At 40.7% G+C, this 21,334-nt stretch overlaps 1 protein-coding gene across 6 annotated transcripts; it reads left to right on the top strand.

Annotated features, from left to right (window-relative positions):
* The first annotated feature begins 622 nt into the window (after positions 1 to 622).
* Positions 623 to 20,842, top strand: LOC146719052 (paired amphipathic helix protein Sin3a-like). Of its 6 annotated transcripts, none has more exons than XM_085459576.1 (21): positions 623 to 712; positions 3,618 to 3,834; positions 4,655 to 4,840; positions 7,406 to 7,512; positions 7,655 to 7,976; positions 8,062 to 8,313; positions 8,443 to 8,595; positions 9,659 to 9,814; positions 10,193 to 10,273; positions 10,952 to 11,070; positions 11,370 to 11,595; positions 12,170 to 12,286; positions 12,541 to 12,779; positions 12,857 to 13,040; positions 13,292 to 13,871; positions 13,993 to 14,162; positions 14,444 to 14,617; positions 14,731 to 14,823; positions 15,586 to 15,680; positions 17,951 to 18,158; positions 18,708 to 20,842. In XM_085459576.1, the coding sequence occupies exons 1-21, from the start codon at positions 633 to 635 to the stop codon at positions 18,924 to 18,926; spliced, it is 3,978 nt and encodes a 1,325-aa protein (XP_085315702.1). In that variant the 5' UTR covers positions 623 to 632; the 3' UTR covers positions 18,927 to 20,842. The 6 variants fall into 6 exon arrangements, with proteins under 6 accessions (XP_085315702.1, XP_085315720.1, XP_085315731.1 ...); XM_085459594.1 differs by lacking the exon at positions 623 to 712 and adding an exon at positions 808 to 1,033; XM_085459605.1 differs by lacking the exon at positions 623 to 712 and adding an exon at positions 1,422 to 1,726.
* The last annotated feature ends 492 nt before the right edge of the window (positions 20,843 to 21,334 follow it).

The following is a 21,334-nucleotide window of genomic DNA, read 5'->3' as shown; positions in this document are numbered from 1 at the left end:
CCATGTTTCTAATAATTTTTCCTTTTTACAGTTCTATTTTATTAATCTATTATAAGGCCTTTCAACTGTGTTTGTTTGCCAATATGAATAAAGCATGAATTATTATTTGATGAAAGCTGTACTGGTATTGGATCGATTTCCTAGCTGTTGTAGGAGATTTTGTGAAAAGAAGCCACTTTTTTCCCCTTAATCAATCTCTACTGATGCCAAAGAAAAATAGAAAAAAAAAATTTTTTCCAGGAGCACTAATCAAGGTCCTAGGTCTAATAATAAGATCAGTGGTATTAGAAAAATCTCCAGGGTGGTTTTAACAATGAGGCAGAGAACAGCAAGTAGGAGGGTTATACAGGTATTTTAATTGTGAGTATGTAAATATGTCCTCATCCTTGGAGATCAGTATGTGCAATTAAATTATTTAGCTCTAAGGTACACTTACTAGCCATATCTTATTTTATCAACACATGTGTGGTGTCATATCAGAATCAGTTGTAGAATAATACATATATAAGCCTAAATATCAGTGCAAATAAATACTTATTAAATGCACTAACTGTATACGTTAGTCATTGTAACTGACAAGAAAGTTACTGAGCTTATCTGTTGAATTCAGTATATTGTGTGCCGTACACGTAATGCCATGGAAGGCGTGCTGCCGTCCATGGCATGCTGATGACCCTGCACTTGGCATGACCATAGACGCTTTTAACCAAAGGTATGGTACAGGCCTGGCCCACAGCCTTAACTGTATTTGTTTTCATTCTGTAGTGCTGACCAATCCCGGTTCAAACTGGGAGGAGACCAACCCGCCCTTCCCAATAGACACACCTCTATGTTCAAGGAACAGCGCTTCACACACACACTGTTGTTAGCGACGTAGCCACTACGGCCAGTTTGATTTTCCACATTTCCAATTACGGCTACTTCTTAAAACTTCGCTTTTTTTCCACTGTCGGGTGAATGCACGAGTAGCGGCGTGTTGGTCGAGATCCCTTCCACTGGTGGGTCAAGTTGTTGTTGGTGGCGGTTCCCCGAGGTAAGTTAAAGTGGTGTTAGCTGGCTAGCCGGAGAGTCTGTAGTGATGAGGGGGGTTGGTTGTTGTGCTAACATAGCAATCAGTTAGCTACTAAATAACCTTGTCTAGTCTCCAAATAGTGAGCCAACGCGGATTACTTTCTGTTGCTGGTGTAGTTTAGTGTTATAGCAGAATAGTGTGGGAGTTTATTTGCGGTTGCGTTAACTTGCAGTGTCGACAAGTCAGTGGAACCAAGTCGCTGGTTAGGTTAGCAATCTAAGAGCGGCGACCATGAACTAGCTTACAGGCTAACCTGACAACATGTATTTTTGATCACAGTTTGTTCTTGCTACAACTGATTTTTATTGCTGGATCGGGGTGATGTCAAAGTAACGTAACTGACAGATAAGTAGTTTTGGCTGGGAGGGAAAAAAATAATTTTTGCAACTTCTAGCTTAACTTGCCGTTTATGCGACATTTGCATTAGCTGTGCGAAGTGTTAGCTTGTTGGCTAGCTGGTGTTCTTCTTGAGCTAACCACCTAGCATAGCCAAATTAATTACTGACCATGAAACTTAATTCAACTGCCCCAATTGTACCGGTACCCCGTACGCTACAAACTAAGCCACCGACTGTGTTGCCGCGTTATCTGATGCGATTAGGCATGGCTGTTTTCTTTTCGACGTCTTCTACCCAACGGCAAGGGTAACGTCAGGTAGCCAGTATGTTTTGCTCGTCTAATGTTTTACTTAGACTCCCGTTTACTGAGGGCTGTTAACGAAGACCCGGCTGTGACAAACTGATATGTTCCGGTTTTTTCTCTAACATTTAACTGTCAGTCTGCACGAAGCAGAGGGTAACTTGCTTTCCACATAACTTTGAAGCTAGAACTGAAGTCAACGTCAGCCATCTGACTAGCGAAAGCGGTCAGCTCACCGAAAACCGATAGCCTTACAAGCTCGGTGTTTGGGAGAGAGGGGGAGGGGATACGGCAGGGCTACAGCCAGCAAGAGAGAGACAGCGCCTACATGCCTGCAAAACGTTGACTGTCGGCGAAATTTCAAGTTTCTTTTAGTCCTACTTAATCAGTTTCGACACAATTTACTATCTGCCGTATTTGCGTAGCGCTTCGGCATAGAAATTCTGAAGCTGGATACGCTACAGACACGATCTCGGCGAATGAAGACCGTACGCTCAGTCACCGTGTTTTCCGAAATTGGTTGTGCGCGGCAGTGAGGCACAATGTCTCCTCTCCTCTTAGCAAATGCGGTGACGTTTGCTTAGGAACCGTCGTTAAATTTCTTTACTGTATACTCATGGTGGGCGCTGTGCTTGCAGCTACAAGTTTAACTTGTTACGTTTTCTCAAACGTGTTTTTTCCACACCCCCGTGTATTTTTTAAGTTGTAAAATATACAAATAAAACGTAAAAATATTAACTTAAAGTCTAGTCATCGGCGGTGTTCGCATATGCTTAAAGTCTTACATGCGACGAATGCTTACAGGAGAATGAATGGCATAACCAATAGGTTTGTACCTGTGTTATAAAAAAAATATTACAGGAGAAAAAAAATGCACATAATACATGTGCATTGAACGCGTTATCATTATCATTTGTCTCACTGAGTCGACTCAATGACAGCTCTGGCAGCGTCACTCTGTCTTAATGTCTTTTGAAAGACGGCCCCTAGCCAGCCGCCACAGTCAGTCTGCTGAACATGATGGCATGTCTATTTACGGACAACCTTAAATAATCACTTTTGCTCATAGCTTTGTTTTTTTTCTACTACTACTTTTATGGTGGAGTGCGTTGGTATCTGCATTTGTTTTTATTATAATAACTCAGTAATAAATAAATACAGAATTATTTAAGTTAATTAAAATATGTCACTGTAATGGTTGATGAATTAATCTATCAGTTAAATCAGGACTATTCAGCCAAAAAATGTACACAGACTATATCTGTCAAAGAAGGTGTGTTTTCACACCACTGTTAGTTCTCTCAGAAGACCACCAAATATCATTGGGTTTAACCTATCTAGCTTAAGTCCTGTAAAGCCTCTGTGTACACTGAGGAAGCACAATGAAGCAAAACAGATTGGTGTCACATTCGGAGCTTAATTATGTCAAAGGAGTGTTGTTTGGAAGCCACTGCTTAAAGCCCAGCTCTTAAGCCACTTTGCAACAATTGTCCTAATATTTGTTGCCATTACCTATCTGTGTGACACTTGTGAGAAAAGTTTTGCTTGAGTTGTGAAACTCAAATTTAATTTGACCATTGTGAATGAATGAGTACTTACTGTTGTTGTCACTGTTAAAACAATGCAGGCCAGTTTATTATCTATTTAATCACATGCAGTGGTATGTTAGACCGCTTTGGAGATCACTGTCTAAATCAATCAGCTAGCCAGAGAGAAAAATGCTAATCAGCATGTTGCAGTTTCCATTTGTAAGTTGCATTTTATATATATATATATATATATACACACACACACACACACACTCACACACACTCACACACAAATAAAATGTGGGTGTGTTTAAAAAAAAAAAATTGGCAAATGCTAACAGCTTGTAAATTGTCCATTGTTGTTTACCCCCCTCTAGCCCTTTTGACTATGTGTATATAATGAAGAGGCGTGTGGAGGACCAGGAACCAATACTTGCGCCTCAGCAGCAGTTATTACGCCGACCTCAAATACAAGGAATTACAGAAAACTTCCAGCACCGGGCCCTTGCCCCGGCCCCTACTGTAATAGAGGCACCTGCAGACAAGATGCAGCCATCGACCAGCATCCAGTACTCTCTTCCCCAGGGCTACCAGGTATGATAAATCTGCACAGATACCTGAAGAAGTGTTTATATTATATATATTAGGGCTGCTCGATTATGGCAAAAATTATAATCACGATTATTTTCACTGAAATTGAGATCTCGATTATTTGACGATATTTATTTAACAATAACAATGTATTGAATAATGACTTTAAAGATTGTCAAAAAATAATATAAAATAGTGTGCAAATACTGATAACAGTGCAAATGTTTGCAATATAAAAAATAAATGAAAAATGTAAACATCTATGTTTAGTGAACTTTGCAGTGTTGCTCTGTGGTGCAGCTACGACACTGTAGCAAAGTTTACACACTATGTCTACTTGATCCACGTCTGACTCCGCCAACCCATAATGTTTCCACACCACTGAAGTTTTTTTTACCTCTCTTTTCAACCAACAGCAGTCACTCTCCTCTCCAAATAACTTCTGCTTAGCTTTCGGAGCTTCCCTCGGGTCCTCTTAATTGTTGTGACACGTGTTCGAAATGCAGAGAGGTGCACTCGATTTGCCACACGGAGCAGCGCGAGAGTAAAGCACGAGGGAGGTGCTAATAATCGACTCAGTCATTTATAATGATCGTTGAAAGCCCAGATCGTAATCGTGATTAAAATTCGATTAATTGAGCAGCCCTATTATATATATTATATTATTTAACAATGTGTTTAAGAAGTAGGTGTCATTTTGATTTGATTTTCTTTACCTTTATTTTGCAAGAATGTAATCTGTAATATTTACAATACTGCTAGTGACATGGTTAATCTTGTCTAAATGTCTATATTATATAAAATATCTATTTGTTCCTCAAAGGTTTCTGCAATGCCTCAGAGCACAAGTGGACATGGGCATGGACACAACAATACAGCACCACACGTTGGTCCTCACTCACACGCTCTAGCAGTGCCGTCACAGGGCCCTGCAGTGGTCCAAGGTCATGTTCATCCACCTGCACCCATGCCTTCAGCCACAGGACAGCAGCAATTTCAGCGGCTGAAGGTATCTGTACATCACCACATATATGAAAACATGAGGACCAGAATAAACCAAAACAGCTGTTCATCCCAAGTGCACAAAGGCAAAAAGCGAATGCCTTTAAAATTACATTGTGTCTGCATGCTGAAAGGACAGAGTGAGGAGTATGTTTTGTAGAGCAGCAACAAGCATCATCTTTCTACACAGGAGGCATTCAGATACATACACATTGTTCACCCTTCGTTAGAGGTGAACAAAGTCCAATAGACAACGGCTAAAAAGGGAAATAGTCTTGAAGCTGGCGTGCTTGTTATATATATCTTTTCATCAACATCCTAAACCTTTTCTACTTATCAACTTATATGGTTGGGCGATTAGTCGGATTTTAATGCCAAATTAATTACCGCTGTGGCTTCCAGCAGTTTAAAAGAAATCAGATGAAACAATTACTTTTAACATTCATTTTTGCTACATGGACATCTTTTCTCTCTCTCCCTCGCCCTTATAATCAAGTGCACCACTTCCCTTTTCACCAGTGAGCATTTTTCCCCCCTCTCTAAAAGCTCAAAGTCCCTGGTTAATACAGCAAGATGAGAGATTATAGACATGGAGCTAAAAATTCACAATATTTTTGAAGGTTGACGCTGTTAAAGGATTATTAAAAATTGCCTGCAGCGACCTTTGTCTCTACGCCTTTGAAGTCATATACCTAGACCACATTGGGTGATGCACAGCAGGTAACACATCTGCACAGTTGAGTCAATATTGAGTCTTCTGTTCGGGTCTTCTGGGACACATAAGTCTTTTGCCACCTTGTTATCATATATCCCAGTGTATTTTTCGGTCCAGTGAAAATCAGCTGTTGCAGAAAACAAAGCCTAGTCAGGGCACTTCTTTTCAATTGATTTTTGTTTTTCAATGGAATTATATTTAAAGTTAATGTTTAGTTAATTTAGTCAATCATTAAGTTTTTGGTATAGTTGAGCAGCTTTATATGATTTTGCCATTTTAGAATAGAGTAGCCCTTATATTTTCATTGTACCTGTACAATAGGGCTGCCACAAATGATTATTTTGATAGTCAACTAGTCACCGATTATTTTTGCAATTACTTTAATCTCAGCCAAACCGATTTACTCAGGAACAAATAAAATACTAAAAAAAAAGCCAAACAATAACATTTTAAGTTATCTAAGTGACTTATATATCATGTTTAACCTGAGTAGCAAAAGACGGCGGTAGGTTTGAAAACAATTTTTCGGGAGTCCGGTGTTCTCACCGGTTCTAGTGAGCCTTGTCTCCGGCTAGCTATCGAGCTGGTGGGTAACAGATGTCTCCGAAAACGTCGGAGTGCTTTTGAAAATATGTGGCGTCCTGATAAACTGAGCAGATATTTGAGGTTTACAAAGCTACATTCTCACCTGAAAATATGTTAAACGTTTATTTTGTGACCCAGAAAGAATAATAAGAGTAATATTAAAACTAACTAGCTGCCGCCATTTTTGGAAACTGAGCTGGGCCACGCTATGAATTCTGGGACACAGCTTCTTCTTCTTCGGGGTTTAACGGCAGCTGGCATCCTTGTACATGCAGTGCTGCCATCTTCTGTTTAAATCCGTTATTACACTCTTAAATCCTACTACTTATTCCTGCGTCTTTTGGGATCTTACAAAGCTTCAAACGACGCGTCGACTATTAAATCAGTTGTCGACGATTTTGATAGTCGACTAATCGTGGCAGCCCTACTGTACAATAAATAATGGGTGCTCCAATGCCAACTGTGCAGGATAAAAAAAATATACATAGCAACGATATCAGGAATGAATAGCAAACAGAAGAGTCAAACTAGAGGAATATGTACAAAACAATAGAAGGGCACACAATGGAGAGCATAGTGACTGGAGGTAGTGCAAAGAAAAGACTCGATCTGAATAGGGTCCATATGTGAGTGGCCTGAGTGTTGACGGTTACTCAGACCATGTCTCAGATTGGTGAGGCGGGGGCCTGTTAGTGGGTCTGGAGGTGTGGGACCTGATTGTCCTGAGGCACCGACCACTGGGCAGAGGGTCAAACGGGTGGTGGGCGGGGTCCAAGGGGTCACCTGTGATGGCCCTGGTTTTTCTGAGACAGGAGGCTCAGAAAGGTGGCATAGGGTGTTAATTACCCTCTCCACAGCCTTACTGTTCTCAGTAGTGGCCCATGCGTACAAAACACCCAGGCAGTAGGAGAGCACGCTCTCCACTGAGGAGCGGTAGAAGGCCAGCAGCCGTTTCTGGTCCAGATTATTCATCCTCAGGACAGCCGCTGTTGGGCCTTCTTTACCCAGGCGTTGGTGTTGTGGGTCCTGATGAGATCATTGGAGATGTGGGTGCCCAGAAACCTGAAGGTGGAGACAGATTCCACCCATTTTCCATTTATAATAACAGAGGAATGTCCGTGCCTCCTGAAGTCCATTATGAGCTCTTTTGTTTTAAAGATGTTCAGCTTCAGGTTGTTTTCTGAGCACCAGCGGGACAAGTTCTCTGCCTTTGCCCTGTCTTGCCATTTTGGTGGTGATCATCTGACAATCTTCTCCATTCTCTTTTTGTAGGTTGAAGATGCCTTGTCTTATTTGGATCAAGTAAAACTGCAGTTTGGGAATCAACCTCAAGTTTATAATGACTTCCTTGATATCATGAAAGAGTTCAAGTCGCAGAGGTGAGTTTTTGTTTTATTGCCAGTTTTTCTTAACATCTGATAAGAAAAACTGGTATTTTACCATGACACCTAAGTGATCTCTATGAACCCAAATAACAGTGTTTCAGAAACTAAAGTACCAAAACTTGTTCTGTTACTACAGCATTGACACTCCTGGAGTCATCAACCGTGTGTCTCAGCTTTTCAAGGGCCACCCAGACCTCATCATGGGTTTCAATACTTTCTTGCCACCTGGATACAAGATTGAAGTTCAAACCAACGATCTAGTCAATGTGACCACGCCAAATCAGATCCACTACATCACACCACACGGTGTTTCTGTTCAGAACATCCCTGCAAGTGGAGCACCCAGCCAGCCTGCCCCCAGCCACCACCAGCACCAGAGTCTGCCACAGGCTGGCTCACTCACTACTACCACCCAACCACTTATCCCTGCCCAGCCTGCTCCAAATAAAACCAGCAAGGTAGATAACGATGTTCTTTATTTGTTTACATCTAGTATGACAGATGCATTAAATGACCTTTTTCACTTGTTGTTCTTCTAAACAGCCAATTCAGTCTCCAGCCCATACACCCACCAGCCAACCCAATCCATCTATCCCATCTTACGCCTCGCCCCGCTCTCCTTCAGTTCAGTCCCACACTCCTGTCAGCAGCACACCATCCAGTGGGCCACCTATCCAAAACAACCAACCCGTGGAGTTCAACCATGCTATAAATTATGTCAACAAGATCAAAAATCGCTTCCAAGGTCAGCCAGACATCTACAAAGCTTTCCTGGAAATCCTGCACACATACCAGGCAAGGAAATATACACAGCATTAAACTGTTATTAAGATATTATAAGATATATGCAGCTGCAAAAATAAACGTGAAAGTAAATTTTAATTATATCATATCTTGTATATTTATAAAAATATATATTTTTAGAAGGAACAGCGAAATGCTAAAGAAGCTGGAGGAAACTACACCCCAGCACTGACTGAACAGGAGGTTTACACTCAAGTTGCAAGACTTTTCAAGAACCAAGAGGACCTGCTCTCAGAGTTCGGGCAGTTCCTGCCTGATGCCAACAGCTCAGTGGTGAGTCTCCAGACATCACGGTCAATTATTTTATTAAACGTCCCTGCAAATATACGTGGTATGACTAGGAGTTACTGGATCCTTGTAACTGTCTGTCTTTTGATCTTTTCCTTAAACCCACTTGTTTGCATTGGATATGAAATTGATTTACAGATGGGTGCCAAGTTAAAAGAGAAACCAGCATAAAGTATTGTAGTATTGTGTTGGGCCACCACGTGTTGGCAGATCAGCTTTGGTGCACCTTGGTGTGGATTCTCCAGGTCTTTAAAGATCTGGATGGTGCATCCGTGCTTCCAAAAATATTCCCGAATACTGTTTCGAGCGTAGGGAATTCACTAAGCTCAGGTCTAGGTTGTTGCAAGGTTTTGTTCTGTCCTTCATAAGATTTCTCACAGTGCAGATAGTGTTTTATTCTGAAAACTCATTAGCTGTTATATGCTATTCTTGCGTTTGGCTTCCTGCTTTCAGGAGGCACATTTCTGACAGACAGCTGCTGAGGGACTTATGAGCTCTTAGTAACTACAATCAGCTTCAACTCCACAGAACTGCTTTTTAGTATGTTTACAGTTTTCTTTTGTTTTTACAGTGTTTGTGCAAAACAAGCAGAAGAGAGTTGGTTTGAGGAGCTGGTGCTAAAGGGCTTGAGTCACACAATAGGTGCACAGAGGCCCAGTGTATGATGCATTATTTTTAGCTCAGAATCACACATCACTACTCCGGTAGAACTGAAGCATAAAAATAGAGCTTGGAAGGAAAAGCACTGGTTCACTTAATCGAATCAATGGTATTTACACAGGGCTTGCAAAATCGCTAGCCCGATGTCCCGGAGCTAGCGATATCTCCAGTCGGGCGACCAAAATCTATCTCAGCCCCGCCCCGCTATATGATAACCCAACGGGTGGGGCTGAGATAGATTTTGGTCGCCCGAACGGAGATATCGCTAGCTCCGGGATCGGGCTAGCGATTTTGCGAGCCCTGTTACATAATTCTCTTTGCATACTGTTAATTTTGTTGTCTTGCTTTGTTGAGATCATGTGTATTGCCCTTTTTTTTTTTTTTTTAGCTACTGAGCAAAGCAACACCAGACAGGGCAGAGTCGGTCCGTAATGATCATGGTGGCACAGTAAAGAGACACTTCCTGAACAACAAACAGAGACTGAGCCAGAACGGCCTTCCAATCAGGAGACCCTCAGGCGTGGGTACCACACCACCTGTCAAGGTATGTAACCATCTACTCTCTGACTCTGCATATATTCAGCTGTTTGTACTTTAAACCAGAAAGGTAATATTTCATATATTTTGTATGCATTACATGTAGGGGGAAACAGGCCTTTTTTGTTTCAATCAGTGAAAGCCTACAATTAAGAAGTATGGACAATACATTGACTCCAGATATCAGCCCCCAGACAGTTTTGACAAAAGCAAAACATCTGTAATTTCATAAAAAGAGGATTTACTACAGAACATGTTTATTAGATTGTGTTAGTAGTACAACCCAAGTTCATCAGACAAACTGGCAATTAGGGTTAGTAAAATCTACCCAAGACTCAGAGATATGAGGGCCTCCAACAGTCAACATCTCTTTACACCATTGCAGAAGAAACCTAAAATAACAGGGAACGTCATGAGTGACGTGAGCAAACACAGCACCAGCACTGAAACGATGTTCTTCGAGAAGGTCAGTATTGTCATTTTGAGTGTTTGTATAAAGACTTGCACTGATCTGTGATGAAAATAAGGCTACGTCCACACGTACACGGGTATTTTTGAAAACTGAGATTTTTCGTTTTAAAAAATAATCCCGTCCACACGTAAAGGCAGAAATGAAGGAAAACGCTGCTATGAACATGCCAAAGCAACAGGTGGCGATATATTCCTAACCATGTAGAAATGTTGACCAATCAGAAGTCTAGAAGCCTCGGTGGGAAATGGTAAACAAAGATGGGGCATAGAAGCAGAACCCAGTCCTATGTGTGGAGGGACAGTAACAGTGTGTGTGTATATGTAAGCATTTAAACACTGCAGAGAGTACAAGTAACAGTATTGTAGAAATTCATTTCACCGAAACAATAACGTGGCGCAAAGTGTGACGTCACAAAAGGCGCACACCTTTGACGCTGCGTTTTCTCCGTTTTTCTCGTCCACACGTAAACGCAAAAACTGAGTTTTCGAAAATATCCACCCTGGCAGGCGTTTTTAGAAATCTCCGTTTTCAGTGACCGAAAACGCAGTTTACGTGTGGACGAAAGGTGCAAACGCATAGAAAAATCTGCGTTTTCAAAAATACCCGGGTACGTGTGGACGTAGCCTAAATCTCATTTTGCTTTATTTGTCATGGCTGCAAACACTTTAACAGGTAAAGAAGGCTCTTCGAAGCTCTGAGGCATATGACAACTTCCTACGCTGCTTGCACATCTTCAACCAGGAAGTCATTTCACGCACTGAGCTGGTCCAGTTAGTTATCCCATTTCTTGGGTGAGTTTAAACATACAGTTTTTAGGTACTGAATGGGGCATACCTGTAGTCCAATTTTGTAACTGACTGGTTCAGTACGTAATTCTTGAGTTTTTATCTTCTTCTTCTTCTTCTTGCCAATAAGTCAGATTTGAGTTGAAATCAAACAGTTTTGATACATAACATTACATAATGAAACTTTAATCACCCAAATGTAAACCAGTAAACCACCTGCATTTGTTTGAAATATGTTGCTAACATTTAAACCCTAACCGCACCAATAACTCTGTATTTCACATATGTTGTGCCATGACTGACAGAAAATTCCCCGAGCTTTTTACATGGTTTAAAAACTTCTTGGGCTACCGAGAGTCCAGTCACGGAGAGTCGAGCCATGCAGAGAGTTTACCCAAGGAGCGTGCCACAGAGGGTATCGCCATGGAAATCGACTACTCTTCCTGCAAGAAGCTGGGGTCCAGCTATAGAGCGCTGCCAAAGAGTTTCCAGCAGCCCAAATGCACAGGAAGAACACCGCTGTGCAGAGAGGTGAGTCGTTAAAGGAATTCGGTTTAATAAAGGTATTTGTCTTACAGTGTACATTTTATCCTTTGTCCTCGGGCCACCAGGTACAACAACAAATGTATTTGGCCCACACAGGGTGCTCTGGAGCAGAAACTGATGTAAAGTTCAGATGGTACCTGTAGTTAAATATGGCTTGAGCAGACAGCAGATGCCAGCAATCTTGTTCTTAGTCGATCAGTGAGTTGGTGGAAGTGTTAGCGATCATTGAACTGTTTGGCTACATTTAATGTTACCTTATTATGTTTAAGTGTCTAGATAATAAGTTAGGATATGATCTGCTTACTGAAAAACATATTTTTAATTTTATAAACTACATGAACTGTTTTTGGCTGTAACTAGCCATTTAAATTTAGATAATGAGTGATTTCTTTGATCAACTGATGTTATTGAACCCAGTGTTTCACCACACAATCAAGACATTTTTAACTACATTAAGTTTCATGCATTTTTATTTTACTGCTACATAAATATGAAATGCATCTCATATTTAGAGTCACAATAATGTGTTTTCACTGCATGGTGTAACATCCTGTTGCAGGTTTTGAATGACACATGGGTGTCATTTCCTTCATGGTCTGAGGACTCCACATTTGTGAGCTCCAAGAAGACACAATATGAGGAACACATTTACAGATGTGAAGATGAGCGCTTTGAGGTAAAACATACTCAGTCCACCCACGCTCCAAATGAAAATAAGACCCTTGGATGTAGAAGAGGTTAAGAAGATGGAATAATGGAGGTTCTTTTACATAATATGTATCTTTTACATAAATGTCTGTGTGATGCGATTTGCTCAGGAGTCAAAAAACCACAGGAAAAGATCTCACACCACATGAACTGTCCAGGTGCCCATTTCAAAATCTGGTTCTGTTGAAATTATTCATTTGAATGTGATTGTTCCTTTTGTAGCTGGATATTGTGTTGGAGACCAACCTTGCCACAATCCGAGCCCTCGAGACAGTGCAGCGACGGCTCTCTCGTATGTCAGCAGAAGAGCAGCTACGCTTCAAGCTGGACAACACAATGGGTGGCTCCTCAGAGGTCATTCACCGCAAAGCCATCCAGCGGATATATGGGGACAAAGCTCAAGACATCATTGAAGGACTCAAGAAGAACCCTGCTGTGTCCGTCCCCATAGTTCTAAAAAGGTAACAGTTAGATTTTAGTGTGTCCTCCTCAGCTCACACCTTTACAGTTTTATAACATCTGTTTCTTCTGTTTTCAGATTAAAAATAAAGGATGAGGAGTGGAGAGAAGCCCAAAGGGGCTTCAACAAAATCTGGCGGGAGCAGAATGAAAAGTATTACCTGAAGTCACTTGACCATCAAGGCATTAACTTCAAGCAGAATGACACCAAAGTATTACGCTCAAAGACCATGCTCAATGAAATTGAGATGTTATATGATGAAGTAAGTAAATTGTTTTTAAACAATATTATTATTTGTTATTTGACATTTATAAATGCAGAATAAATCTAGACTGATTCTAAGTTTATGGCCGCAGTTATCCTTGAATCAAACAATAATGCTCCACTTTGTTATATATTATGATTCTCTAATTGTAAATAAAAATCAACAGGTAAATGGTTTTAATGTATTTTGCTAAACTGTAAATTTCGTAAAACATTACAGTCTAAAATGCTCCTGTATTTGTCCTGTAGCGCCAGGAGCGGGCATCAGAGGAGTCTGCTACACCGCCACCAAATGGCCCACACATGACTCTGACCTACGACGACAGCCAGATCCTCGAGGATGCCGCTTCCCTCATCATTCACCACGTCAAAAGACAGGTCGGCATCCAGAAAGAAGACAAGTGCAAGATCAAACAGATAGTCCACCACTTCATCCCCGACCTGCTGTTTGCACAGCGAGGTGAGCTCTCTGATGTGGAGGAGGAGGAAGAAGAGGACGAAGACACGGAGATGGATCAAGATGACAGCAAGAAACACAATGGCCTGCCAGGCAGAAGCCCAACCAAGTCCAAGCTCCTGTTCAGCAACACGGCAGCTCAGAAGCTCCGGGGAACTGACGATGCCTACAACTTGTTCTACGTGAACAACTACTGGTATGTCTTCCTTCGTCTTCACTACATCCTCTGTTCTCGTTTGCTACGAATTTACGGGCAAGCTGAGAAGCAGATCGAAGAGGATGCTCGTGAACGAGAGTGGGAAAGAGAAGTGTTGGGGTTCAAAAGGGAGAAAAACGAAAATCCAGCCATCCAGCTGAAGATGAAGGAGCCAAGTAAGTGAGAAACTGACTTTTTTAACTGTTACGTTTTGCTATGAACCCTCTCAGTCATGGTGCGTCATACTCCTCAATTCCTCCATGTATTACTCACTGTGTGTGTGTTTTCTGTCTGCAGTGGATGTTGATGTGGAGGACTACTACTCAGTATTTTTGGAAATGGTTCGCAATCTTTTGGATGGAAACATGGAGCCGGCTCAGTATGAGGACTCCCTGAGGGAGATGTTTACGGTCCATGCCTACGTTGCCTTCACCATGGATAAACTCATCCAAAGCATTGTCCGGCAGGTCAGCACATTTTAAGATTTTCTCATTTTATTTCATCTATTTGTTTACCAATTTGTTTATTTGCTCGTCTTCAAGGTAAAAAATACATTTTTAACCTTAGAGTGGCATCGCGAGCTGTAGGCTCGTTCTTAAATTTGGAGAAGAAAAAGGGGGAAAATAAAATAGACATGCTCCTCTAGTCGATGATCAAATGTACGCATCTATAGTCACTGAAGGTGCTGCTGTTTTGATTCTACATGCTGATGTGGACACACCCGTTGCATACTAACCTACTCTTACAGCTCCAGCACCTTGTCACTGATGATGTGTCTGTGCGTGTGACGGACCTGTATCTGAGCGAGAGTTCCAATAAAGCCACGGGGGGCACACTGCCCACACAGGCATCGAGGGCCACCGCAGAGGGGGGATACCAGCGCAAAGCAGAACAGCTTATGCCGGATGAGAACTGCTTCAAGGTACAACACAGCACGGAAATGAATAATTATATTTTAAAACAGGCTGACTTTATTTTGTTTTTCTCCCTCAGTATTTTTTTCTAATTCTGTGTGTGTTGTCTGGTTTTATCCAGATGATATTTGTGAAGAACCAAGCCTCTGTCAGTCTGGCAGTAGAGCTCCTGGATACAGAAGAGGAAAACTCTGATGAGCCTGCAGAGGCAGAAGTAAGACTCACAAAATGCATTTCATGTGCACAGCAGTTTAAGTAGACATGTAGTATATGTGATGCTGGGGTGGCATTGCTTCGTGTATCTCTTAATATGTTTTGCCCTTCAAGAATTTTTAGTATAGCACTAGTTATCAGGTAATAGTTTGATATTACAATTTAATAAATAGTCAAGCACTAGTCATCTTGGTTTAAAACTTTTTAGGGGCGATCGTGGCTCAAGAGTTGGGAGTTCGCCTTGTAATCGGAAGGTTGCCGGTTCGAGCCCCGGCTTGGACAGTCTCGGTCGTTGTGTCCTTGGGCAAGACACTTCACCCGTTGCCTACTGGTGGTGGTCAGAGGGCCCGGTGGCGCCAGTGTCTGGCAGCCTCGCCTCTGTCAGTGCGCCCCAGGGTGGCTGTGGCTACAATGTAGCTTACCATCACCAGTGTGTGAATGGGTGGATGACTGGATATGTAAAGCGCTTTGGGGTCCTTAGGGACTAGTAAAGCGCTATATAAATACAGACCATTTACCATTTTTAATCATATTCCTGTATTATAAATTCCTTGTACTTGGTGGTTTACATACACATGTACCTCTGCAAACTAGTGTTGGCTATTAATTTGTGCACCTATGATTTTAAACCCTCCGACACTCTGAGGAGTGTCACATGGTCCAGAATTAAAGGCTATAACCTCCAACCTGCTTTCATACAGAACCTAAATGTATGTCTTTGTTATTTACATGGTTGGTTGCTGTTCTGCTCTGTCCTCCACAGAAGTGGTCAGACTACGTAGGCAGGTACCTGAACTCAGATTCCTCATCCCCAGAGCTGCGTGAGCATCTGGCCCAAAAGCCCGTGTTCCTCCCCAGGTGAGGCTCCAGCCATGTCTCCCTCTTGTCTGCACACTTTAAGCTTCTGTCCCGAGGCGAGGCTCTAGTCAGCTGAGCAGCCACTCAACTGTTGCCGAGCCAAACCAGCTGCCAAACACAAGTCATTTTTGTCAAGATAGAAACAGAGGCACCTCAGCACAAGCCTGACTTTGAAAGCTAATTGAGAAAAAAAAAAAAAAGAAAAGAGGAAACTGTGTGGATGTGAGCGTGCTGCCTGTTTTTTGTAAGAGGAAGTTTGAGGAGTTATTAGTTGTGCTCGCGGTGCCTGAATGTCCGCCTGCTAAGAATCTCACTGGCCGTAAATTTAACTTCTTCAGTTTGTTTTGTGACCTCTGCCTCACATGGAAGCACTTTACACGATCATCTTTTTTCTTTCTTTTTTTTAAAGTGAATTTATTTATTTATTGATTCCTTTTAATGGGAATTTTATTTATAGTAAGTAAAGTTTTTATAGATGGTTTTTGGCTTGATTGTGGGTTTTGAACTTTTCTCCCCTTAGAGTGCTAAAAGAAGAAGAATCATTAGTTCGATTATTCACATTGTATTGAACTGAAGTGATGAATGATTATGTGACGCACGAATAGAAGTCGATAAATGCAAAAGCTTAAGGCAAAACAAGGATTTGTTCCCTTTTTATTTTCCTACGATGTTTTGACAAAAACAGATTGAGAGAAACTTTTGTTAAAAGAAGAGAAGGGACGTCATGGTTTCCTTATCATGCCCTTTGTGATTGTATTCAGATCAAAGGTCCTGTATGTGACTTAATCACTGTTTGAAACTGTAAATGTTCAAATGTTCACTTGTTCACAACTGTTATACCCAGTGTTATGTTTGTAACAATTTTCAGGGGAAGCAGTGCACTCACGTTACAACTTTTTGTTGTCAGTGAGATTTTTTTTTTTTTTCCTGGTTTGAAAGAGATTAGTGATCTTAGGTTTTCTGTTTGGTTTTTTTTGTTTGTTTTTTAACTCTGGTTAAGCACATTATCTGCAGCACTTGTACAGAGGAGTAGGGTTTGTAAATAAAATGATTGTCTAAATTGTATGCTCATATGTTGGTGTATTTCTTTCCTGACACCTCAGAGCTGTGCATGAAGGCGTGAAGGCTGAGTGTTGCACATGAACATCTTTTGAAGCATCTTTTTTTGGTGTTTTTTGTGTTTTTGGTTTTGTTTTCGTCTCGTTACTTTGAGATGGCTGTCCATTACCATATACGTATCAAACAACTTCTTAAAAAGGCAAAAAAAAAAAAAGCTCTTGAGTTTTCTCTTTTTTAACCCATTGCATAAATCTGACTATGATTTCCTCAGTGGGCTCACCCACATCATGTCTTCTTTTTTCTTTCATCAAATCTATGAGAGATCAGCAGCACAAGAGATTTAAATAATAATAATAATAGTAATAATTGGCCTTTCCTCACTCAAAAAAGAAAAAAACAATTTTCACTTCTGTTGGGTCTTCATCTCATTTTCATGACACTCTGGTCAAAGACATTGAAATACCCTCTGCTCATATTTTTTGGATTTGGTATCTGGTCAGGCAGCAGTTTCCTTTTTTAGTGTTTGTGATGTGACCGTTTTTACTTGAAATTGGCCTCACTGTCATGTCTTTTAAGTGGAGCCCTGAATGCAAAAAATGCTTCATGGTTTCAGTCTTCGCTCACCTTTACCCTCTGTGGTAAGTACACATTTAAACCTTTCATTCAGGTGGGGTGAATAATTGCATTTTTTTTAAAAAAGAAAAGAAAAGAAAATTGCCTGCACAAAATCGGGATGAATCCAATTGTTTGCCAAGCATAAGATTTGGAAAAATGTGGCTGTGCAATGGAAGTGCACTGTACAGAGAAATGACCGCTGCCTCTGCTGCTCTTATAGATCCACATTTCCCACGAATGATTTGACTCCCTAACTAATTATCGCTGGTTCTTGGTGAGTTGGATTGCATGGGTTTAAAAAAACTACAATTCTTTTAAAGGGACAGTCCTCTCAAATTTGGAAATACTGTTCTTAAATTTGTGTACGTGTATCGTCTCTGACCTTACATCTTAGGCTTTAAAATTGACCAGTAAGTACTGTCAAGCACAAAATCGTACCATAAAACTTTCTCAAGTGAAATTGGATATTTCCTTTTGTTTTAAAAACAAAAAAAGAAAAAAAAGTGATGTATTCTTCTGATGTGTGGTGTAATCAAGAAATTTTCTGTAGCGTCGGTCAGTATTATTCATGGCTCTCGATCTTTTTTGGCCTTTAGGAATTTGAGACGGATAAGGAAGTGCCAGAGAGGTTGGGAGCAGCTGCAACAGGAGAGAATGACCAAAGGCTCCTCGGACAAGTCGCAGGACGGCAGCAGCGAGCTGAAGATGGAGTGCATGTTCAAGCTGAACTCCTACAAGATGGTTTATGTCTGCAAGTCAGAAGATTACATGTACAGGCACACAGCGCTCACACGGGCTCATCAGGTAAGGACGAAAATTAAGAGGCATGTGTTTGCCATGTTGTTTTAGTCTTGTCCAATAAGCTTCAGTGTTAGAATTGTATGGTAAGTAATCATAAAACAACCACAAGTATTTAAATTTGCCTGTGTGGTCATGCAGCAGTTTTTTGTGATGGCTAGAAGTACAAAGATATTTTTCATTTATTTTATTTGTTTTAATTTAGATCAGTCTTATAAAGCGTATGTGGAGTACTATGATGTACTCCACATTTTTCTCATACAGGATAACGTTCACTTGATTTGTATCCAATTGTCGATGGATGAGAATAATATGAAAATAATAATTTTTATAGTCTTTTGAGACATAGCTGTTTCCCCCAGACTTTACTTGGGCAAGACGCCCAAGTACATTTGGCAAATTTCTCTCTTTTTTGTCTTTCTTGTTTTTTTTCTTTCCCCCCTATATCGCTGACAGAACATCCGCAATCGGTTTTGGCTATAGGACAGCCCTTGCAGTTCATGTACACACAGTTTGTGACGTTCCTTTGTGCCGTGTTCCTGTTATCTCTTTCAGTCCCACCAGCTTGTGAACACACGCCTGCACAGACGCTTTCATGCCTGGCTGGATACTTGGGCCAAGGAGCACGTGACCAGTGACATGGCCGCTGAAAGCCGCAAGTGGTTCATGGGAGATGGACAAGAAGGCCTGTTGGCCTGCACCACGACTTGCAGCCCTGAGGTGCTCCATTATCTCAACATTAACAAGTACCGGGTGAAGTACAAAACACCGTAATACTTGTGTCTCAGCAAACTGGCTGTTAACGTGTCCACACAACAAGCTGCCAAGGATGAATTCTCAGAGCTGCCGTTACTGGATTCAGTTGCCAAACTTTTTGTGAGGGTTTTTCAATCCATGATCCAAACCGGATCTAAGTTTTCCTTTTTTCTTTTTCTTTTTTTTTTCTTTTTTTTGCACCTGTTGCAGGAATTTGTCTGTAAAGCGTATGCTGCAAACTCTGCAGCAGATGTAATATGGAACTTTTTTTTTTCAAAATTTGCTGTCAGTATATTTGAGTGGGTGGCAGCAATTTATAATGTTAAAAGCAAATTTTTACATGAAATGACTATACAGAGGAAAAACACTCAGAGCATCTGTTTTCATGGTGCAATTCAGTGTAAAGGTTTTCCTAACTAAAACTCAGCAGCTTAACAGTGAAAAGTGTTTGATAAGGAGCAACTTATCATTTTACAGAAGATAAAAACAAAACGACCTCAGCTTCTGTCTTTAGGTAGCAAAAACAAGTTCAAGTTACCTCTGTTAAAGTGTGTGGACGTGGAACTTAATATGGGTTCCTGCTGTAAACTTGTATAGCCTGTGAATGTTCTCCCTTTTGGTGGTAAAGGTGCAATGGTGCACTCTATATATTAAAAAAAACATCTATAGTGATTGCTGGGTAGATGCTCGGCATTAGTTCCAGCATTGTGTATCGAGTACAATAACTTATGACTGCCCAAACACTTTGTGTAAATATGTTTATAAAAGTAGTTTTTTGGGTTTTTTGTTTGTTTGTTTGTTTTTTTTAAACAGATGTCACTGAGGTGTAGCGTACATCAGAGCGCACAGTAATCAGTCTTTAGCTGGAAATTGAATAAAATTTTTATTAAGAAATACAAAATTTTACCTTTTTTTTTTTTTTAAACCAAAGGCTCATGTTCTGCTGAACATGTGATCCCTGAAGTCTTTGTTTCTACATGATTGGATCAGTTCTGTGTATTTCTACCTTTTAGTCTTCAGACATCACTCGTGGTTTTAAGATGATTGAATGTAGCTGAGCAACAATTTGTCCTTGTTTTTTTTTTTTTTTTTTTATATATATAATTTTTTTAAGTTCAGTATGTATGTATATAGTACTGAAGTCTCATCAGTACTGTCTGCTTTTTGTGTATTTAAGCAAAATGGTTAGAATCTGTAAGACAGGTTCAGTGATGTTTTGCCACCTATGAAGACTATATCTTTTTTTCTTGTGTAAGGTAAGTGCTAACGACAAACACTGACTGATGTATAGTATGAGACTGTCAGTTATGTGACTTGTGTACAGATTAAGGAGCAAGGAAAAAGCAATAATTCCTTCAGTCACAGTTTGTCTGTTTGTATTTGTGGCTGAAGTACAAATGTGAATGTTGTATGCCCTTAAAAGAGGGATGTAAACTACGCATTTTGCCTTTTCCTCTCAGCAGTTTAATAAAATTGGAATTGGCCCTGTAGATAATGTAGGTGAGGTTAGATGGAAGACGGATATCTATCACATTAAATGCTGGAAAGCATGTTTCACATTAGAAATATACATATTCTTAATATAAACTTCAACACATTCAGTTCTTTATTGTTAATACTTTTCACGTGGATCATTACATAAGCAGGATGGAGGTCCAGAGAAGAAGCTGCCTGGCAACATGACACCCTTTGACACTTTCCTTAGCTCCATTAAAAGCAGTGGTCAGTAACCTAACCAGCTGCAGACAATCTTGGAGCAGTTTATATATTACTGTGTTTAATATAGAATACCACAGGAAGCCCCGGGGAGCTGATTGTACATTAAGACATTGTTTGTACTGCGTTTAATATGTCTCTTCTCTTTTATGATGTTGTACATGATTGTTAGTATGGTGTTTTGGCATTAAACTATCCTTTGAGTAGACAGAAGTTCAGTTCACGGTGTCCTTTTTCATTTCTGGCATTGTCACTTATGTTTAATCCTATCCTTCATTCTGGGTTCAGTTTTGCCATAAAAGCCTGTTAGTTACTTTTAGATAGTTGATTTACCATCACTGGGTTATTAGGTGCACATAATGAGCTATTTATTAATTTAAGTATGACATGACAGCATCTCAGTGTGTTAAGGAATGTAGACACGGGCAAATTGAGCATCTTTGAGCTGATCCGTTTCTGAAACTGACCTACTGGGAAGCATCTGAGCTTTTTAGAGAATGGTCTGATAAAAAAATCTCCAGTGAGCAGCTGCTACAAGCTGATGGGGGTGATGCCCAGTGTGGTCTTCTGCTGCTGTAGCCCATCTATTTCAAGGCTGAATGTGTTGTGCATTCAGAGATGCTGTTCTGCATACCTTTGCTGTAACAAGTGGTAAGTTACTGCTGCCTTCCAGAAGAGGACCTGAGGCAAAAATTTGCATGAGCTTGTCA

This window comes from Copadichromis virginalis, linkage group LG1 (genome assembly GCF_057382275.1).
Source record: "Copadichromis virginalis isolate Kocher_CV1m ecotype Utaka linkage group LG1, C_Virginalis_male_GT1.1, whole genome shotgun sequence".
Taxonomy (NCBI): Eukaryota; Metazoa; Chordata; class Actinopteri; order Cichliformes; family Cichlidae; genus Copadichromis; species Copadichromis virginalis.
This window is presented reverse-complemented; position numbering and strand designations above follow the sequence as displayed.